At 35.5% G+C, this 7,186-nt stretch overlaps 1 protein-coding gene across 1 annotated transcript in view; it reads left to right on the forward strand.

The window, feature by feature from the left end:
• Window positions 1-4,240, forward strand: part of UGT8 (UDP glycosyltransferase 8) — a 109,917-nt gene extending 105,677 nt beyond the window's left edge. Inside the window, exon 5 of the mRNA XM_007953541.2 lies at window positions 3,877-4,240. Coding sequence (XP_007951732.1) covers window positions 3,877-4,240 — 364 coding nt within the window. The remainder of the gene's footprint in view (window positions 1-3,876) is intronic.
• Window positions 4,241-7,186: the final 2,946 nt, after the last annotated feature.

Consider the following 7,186-nt stretch of genomic DNA (forward strand, 5'->3'; position numbering starts at 1 on the left):
GAGAGCTCTAGTAGCCTCCAGGAAAATCTTTAACCAGAAACCTTTTAGTGTCAGCATTACTAACAGAACTTTTGGACTCTTTAGGGCCTTTATCTGCCCTCCAGTCTCAGCAGGTATCAAGGAACTTCCTCCGAACTCAGCACGCATCACAAAAACCATCCGGATTCAGCACGTATCGGAGATTTGCTCACACGTATCGGAGATTTGCTCGACTCCTGAAAGTCTCCCACATATGAGCCTTGCATCCTCCCTAGATAATATTTTCCTAAATGAACTTTGGAGCCAGGGGGTTTCTTTACGTCCCCCAACATCTTAGATCACTACCCTAAATCCCTTAGCAACAACCAATCATCTGTACCCTCTTGCCCTGGTGCTGCCCCTCCCCATATTGTTCCATAAATTTGTGAGAATACCAGAGCACGGGGTCTTTTGCTTAAACCACTAACCTGGTAAGAGCAAAGACCCTAACTTAAGTTAGCTAATAAACTTTCCTATTGCATTTGCATTATCATGTGTTAGCATATTCCTCTCTGAGCATCTCCTTCATAACCTGAGCACAACACTAGCTTGTTCTCAAAAAAATAAAAAAGAAGGTTTTTTTTTTTTTTTTTCATTTCCCTTTGCCATTAATCAGAATGGCAAAATCCAATACAAGGTAAGGGTGGCCTCTTTATATTCAGATGAGGTTTTAAACTTCTAAAATAAATATTTATTACACAACCGTAGTTTTGTTGTGAGGCTCTGATGACAGAGGAAACGTATCTTTTAGAAATTGTATCCTCTTACACACTATAGAAAGAAATCTGTAAGTAATAGCATTGGTTTCTTTTTTCCCTCAGTCTTAGCAGCCTACTGTGAACTGCTTCTCAAAACTGTTCTCCACAATATTTACTAAAGCTTAATGTTCAGGGTTAGAGATAAGTCATATAAAAGCCAGTCATCAAATCAATTTATAAACATTTCAGTAGATTTGTCATTAGACGCTGATCATCCAGCAGCTCCAACCTCACTTTTCTACCTTTCTTTGGGATCTCTTCTTTCCTTACATCCCAAACCCTAAACATTTGCTCCAACCTGCTCCATGTTCTATTTCCTTAAGCTGTTAATGACTCCACAGCTCTACAGTTGTGACTCATCCAAGTTGGAATCTTTGCACTTACCTGTGACTTCTCCCTTCTCATTGGCATTTAATCCAGGCTTTTAGCATGTCCTTCCAGCTCTTCCAGTATAACATCTCTGAGATTTCCCCTGTCTGCCTAAATTTATTACCACTTTTTTGGCAGTATCTCTTGAGCTCTGGTGGTGTAGTGCCTAAGGCATTTGACTGCTAACAAGAAGGCTGCGGGTTCAAACCCACCAGACCCTCCTCAGAAGGAAGATTGGACAATCTATTTCCATAGAAATACCACATTGGAAATCCAAGGAGGGGTTGCTATGAGTTGGGACAGACTCGACAGCAGTGAGTTTGGTGTTTGGTTTTGGCTTGAGCCTTTAGTGAAATCTTTTGAATGGTCTTCGACCATCATTTGTTTCCTTTCTTTAATCCTATTCTCAAAGCTCTAATTTAATAAACCTGTTTTCTCTGATCTAATATCTTCTTGGTTTTCAAACCAAGTAATCTTGTCGTTAGAAATACCGATGAGCAGGCATGTCTTGTCCTTGTAATCCAGCTTCCAACCAAATACTCCTCATACTATACACTCTTACCAGATGAACTTGTTTTGTACATATTCCTGCTCTCCTACCTTTATACTTCATTTCATGCATTTCCCTTGCCCTCCTAACAGGTCTTCACATGTCCAAACTTCTCTTCCTCTGTAAGACATGGCTTAGGAGTCACATCTTTCGTGATGTGTTTCTTAAGCACTCCAGGAGGAAAGTTATTTATTTCCTCTTAATGTTCCTGTTACTCTTCTGTGGTAATTTCTACATTTCATCAGATACTAGATTTGTTTTGGATTAACTTAAGTTTGTTGCACACTCTAAACACTTTGTGGATTGTGTTCTCCCTGGATTCATAATTGTGACTCTCTCAGTGCCTTTTCCAGGAACTTTGGCCCAGTAGATGTTCAGTGCATGTTTATTATACAAGAACGAATGGGTGAAAAATAAATGAATTCAAATGATAGTGATTGTTTTCAGCTCTCTTCTCTGTGAGCCACATTGGTTTATTCACGTAAAGATCATTCCATGAAGAGTCTAAAGATGAAAAAATAAAATTTACCTTCAAGATAGAATTATTTATGATAGGTAGGCATACATACTTTAATCTCTCTTAAATTACCTTCTAGTTGAGCAATTCAGTTATTGATTTCCTGATCTACAGAGCTCTCGGTTCCTTTCCTACACTGACCATTGAATACTTTATCCTGAAGTTCACAGCTACTCCACTACTCTTGATTATACCCATATGCTTTTATTCCTACAAGCTTAGCACGAGTTAATTGTCTTTGTCTCAAGTCTTTTGATCTCTGTTATTATGATAATATAATTTAATTAAATATTCCATAAACTGATGAAGTTATGAGTGTTGTAACAGTTATGTCTATGAAAATTAAATTATTTGAAGATACATGATACGGGTGAGTTGCTGAAAGAAATAATGCTGTTATTGAAGTTAGGTATCAGTAAGACAACTGTGAAAATTTTATCAGGAGGCAGAGAACAGAAAGTTAAATTTAGAATTCTGATTCAGATTGCTTCATAACTATTTCTAATTTCTTACTCTACCTTGAAAAAGCTTAAACTGGAAATCATAGAAGATTATAAATTGGTTTATGCAAGAAAGAAGATCCATGCTTAATCTCAGGGCAAACTTCCCTCAGGAATCTATGCTCAAAGAGACTTTGCCCATGTGTCAAAGATTGGCACACAAATGTGCTGTTACATATTTTAAGTTAAAGTGAAATGCTTGTATAATATTATATCACTTTTTGTGATTCTCCGTTTTAACTGATTTGTATTAACTGAGAGGGCGGTGCACAACCTGACACTGTTTCGTTCTGTTGTACATGTTGCTATGAGTTGGAGCCCACTCAACGGTATCTAACAACAACATCTGAGAAGTTGTCTTCTTTATACAGTGGAATTTGAGAGAGCTGAAACTTGATGGCATTGCTCTGTTTTGCCAGGTCTCAAAAATTTTCTGCCTTTACCACTTTTCTAGCACTTGTTTTAGTGAAAATTATCTGAGTTTTCCTTCCCTGACAGATTTCCGCTATACACAGGTTCCAACTTTTGCAGCTTTTACTGTATACATATGTACACCCATATTACACATTTATTGACTATAATGTCATACATAGTTTCATAACTAGTGGTGTTTTTCAACCTTTTTCATCTATTCAGTAAGTATAATAACCTCACACTATCCTTTAAATTTATTTTACTCAGAACAAAATTAAGTATCATTGCTTAAAAAGAAATCAATTGATGGACTAGAGTTCTGTATTTTTTTTTTCCATCTGTCACCATTTAGAATATAATAAATTCACTCTTCCTCATGGCTAAGATTCTTTGATTAATAGACATGTAAAAATACACATAGAGAAGGTAACTACGTGTGTAAGAGGTGTGATGTAATGTGGAAAGAGCATGCAGTCAGAAGAACTTGTATCTGAATCTCAACTTTGTGACTGCAGTCAAGTTAACTGAGTCACTCAGATTTTCATTTTCCTCACCTGTTTAATTATTTTTATTTATTTGTGTATTTAATGGGTTCACATAAGATAATATGGTGAAAGGACTATGCAAATATTAGGTACTTCATAAAGCATACTTAATTTGATTATTTTCCTTATTTTTAAATTGGAAGAGTCATAGTATGAGCCTTAATCTATTTATATGACCATTGTGTGTTTTGCTCCTACTCCATAGCTATCGTCAGAGGGCCCAGAAGCTGTCTGAAATTCACAAGGATCAACCTGGTCACCCTGTTAATCGGACTATCTATTGGATAGATTACATTCTTCGTCACAATGGAGCCCATCACCTACGTGCCGCTGTTCATCAAATCTCTTTCTGTCAATATTTTTTACTGGATATTGCCTTTGTGCTTTTGCTTGGTGCTGCCTTGTTTTACTTCCTCTTGTCCCGGGTGACAAAATTTATCTACAAAAAAATCAAAAGCCTATGGTCTAGAAATAAGCATAGTACAGTTAATGGACATTACCACAATGGAATCCTCAATGGCAAGTACAAAAAAAATGGCCATATCAAACATGAAAAGAAGGTAAAATGAACCCAGATGCTACTAACAAATCTGTTCAGTCATTGAATTTTTACCACTGTAATTTAGTTAACAACTACTAAAAGTAATATGTCAGTAAACAATTCTAACACTCCCTTATCAGATTGTACTAATGAAATTCTATGGAATTAAGACGGCTGTAAAAAGCACAAACCTAAAATGCAAAAATGGATTTTATCCAAGTACTGATGCAGAGAGTTGTGGCACTGAACCTTTTAGAAGCCTTAATTATTTAAATCAATTAAGTGACCGTGTCAGACCTTAGTTTTAAACCTTCATATGTGTGTGTCCCAGATAAGGAATGGTTTCTTTTCTCTTAACATCTGTGTGTGTGTGTGTGTGTCTCCTAATTAAGAGAATTTTAGCTGACTGTCATAGTTTTTGAAGGTACAACACATTCAAGAATGAAGTAGAAAGACAGGATTCAAAAGTTTCTCTTCTAGCATTTAATATATGTTAACTCAGAACTCTACCATGAAAGAACATTTTTCCCCTAAAACTGAATGCTGAAGAAGAAAATGAAAAATTAAACAGCTAGGTTTTTTGTACTTTTTGTTTTGTGTGGTTTTTGTTTTTATTTTCCTTTTCTTATAGACTACGGATTTTTTGTGTGAGGGCATGCAATTAAGTAAATGTATAAATTGGTTGTCACATTTTGCTTGTTTTCCCTCTACCAATAATTTTCTTCTGGAAAACTTTTATAGCATTTTTTTTTTCCATTTTAAAGAGTAACTTTATGTTAAATGCATAATTCAAACAAAGCAACAAAGCTTTGATTTTTGTTCAAAGTACTTAAGATTATGCTTGTGCAACATTGCTAAAGACAGCCATTGTCCAGTGTTTGTATAATTGTTTGATGGCTTTCCTATAATGTGATTTTTCAGTGTTCAGATGTTGTATTTCCAAAGTTTTATTCTTAAAAAAAAAAAAAAAAAAAAAAAAACTTTGTCATCCCTTTTATTGTCTGGGCCACACAATCTATGTTACATAGTTGCCAATGTTTAATTCTTTTAAATGGAACATTTGTAGTTCTCTATTAGGTATTTGCTGTGTCTTGAGAGGTTTGAGATCTTGTTAACAAATCAAACTTTACATAATATACAAAAGTGACAGAAAAATTGTACCAATTGTTTGTATAAATGAGTTTCTGTTTCCCTCCTCACTCCTTCAACCCCACCTCAGCAGCCTTTTTCAGTCATTGTGGCTGACAGGGAATAGTAATAGTATTCATTTGAGAATAGGATGCAAGTCACAGACATCATAAAATTAGGATGTCCCTGCTGAACCGTTCATTGATTGGCAACCGTGACTTTATTCCATGTCATTCTGTTTACTTAGCATTTGCACTACACATACTGGGTGTATGCTTTATTTATTCATAGTTTTGAAGATCCACGTCTGACAGCTAAGAGTAGAAAAATACACCATTTACCGAATGTCATTCACTAACATTGGAAGAGTTGTGAAAATTCTAGAATGCTGTAAATCCTTGTCATACACAGTGACATATAACTTCATTACACTCCCACCAGGAGCCATTCTCCTATACTTAGAAATGATGTCACAAGTAGTTTTCTAATGTACAGTGCAGACAAATGTACTGCTCTCTGAATACTTGAAGAAATGGTATTATGCATATAAGCCTATTAGTTTATACTTTTTCACAATCTTATCACAATGTTGCATTAAATGGGAAAGAGACACAGGCAATGAATGGTGGGAAAGTAACAGGACTTAGAGTGTATGAATGAGTTGATTTTACTTTTTTGGAATTAGATGAAGTTGATAGTAAGCATTGACTGGATGATTAAGCATAAGTTTATCTCCACTGTGATAAAAACTTAAACAATAAACATAATTTAAAATAGAGAAATGTTGTTGGAATAAAATTTTTATTCAGATGTTATTTCACCATACTATGTATATCTATTATAAACATGTTTCTAAGGCAGATCTCCCAACTTTTATATGTGTATTTGAGTGTGACAGCAGTGTAATTACTTGTGAGAATGTTTTTATCATTATTAAACAGAGGGATTTATCTTACATCAACATGGATATTAACGGACTGTCCCATAAGAATGTTAAGTGGAGGTATCCACTGATCACTGTTTTTTTTTTGTTTTTTTTTTTTTCCTAGTAAGTCTTTTGTTATCCAGTATTGGTAAATAGAGTGATTTTTCATTTTCCCCACTTGGGCTAGATTCTCTAATAAAGTTTTCAAGAAGGTTTTCTTTCAAGAATGTTTTTATTTATTTTTAGAAAGAACTTCTGCAAATATTTTCATAGCTTACCATCATGTGAAACAGAAATGAAAATTACGACATCGATCTACTTTTCCTGTAGAGCTGTAACTTGTAAATATCCCTCCAGATAGACATAGAACAAGAATTTGGATGTCTAGGTTTGGAAGAACTAGTGTTTGAGAGGAAGCAGTGGTCTGTGATCTTTTAGAAGTTGAAGAATACTAGAGATTCTCTCCTGAAAATATAGAACTTTATATAACTTGGGGACATTCTCATGCTCCCAGGTACTACACTGATCATCTTCTGGAAGGTCCATATGGTGTTTAACAAATCAGACTTGAGGATATGGTCCTCAAAGAATCACTTCTGGACTTGACCCTACTGCATATTGACCACCTACTTCTAGATTCTGATACATAACACCTCCACTCCAACCCCACCACACTGGAATCACAAGAACTCTAATTTGAAAACCCTGATTGCATGTTCTGGTATCTGCCCTTGTCCTCCTTCACCCCTGATGAGAACCACTGGTGCCAAGGCACACTAAAAGTCCAATGTGTTGTCCTAGTATCCTCTTTTCACTCCTGTTTCACCAAGACTGCAAGAATATTGGCATTCAGATGACTTGATGGATACTGATACCATGCCCCAGTATCCTCCTTCTAGCTTTGCATTTTAAGTAGGAGTA

Source organism: Orycteropus afer, unplaced genomic scaffold (assembly GCF_000298275.1).
Source record: "Orycteropus afer afer isolate SDZICR_OR568_19922 unplaced genomic scaffold, OryAfe1.0 scaffold00400, whole genome shotgun sequence".
Taxonomy (NCBI): Eukaryota; Metazoa; Chordata; class Mammalia; order Tubulidentata; family Orycteropodidae; genus Orycteropus; species Orycteropus afer.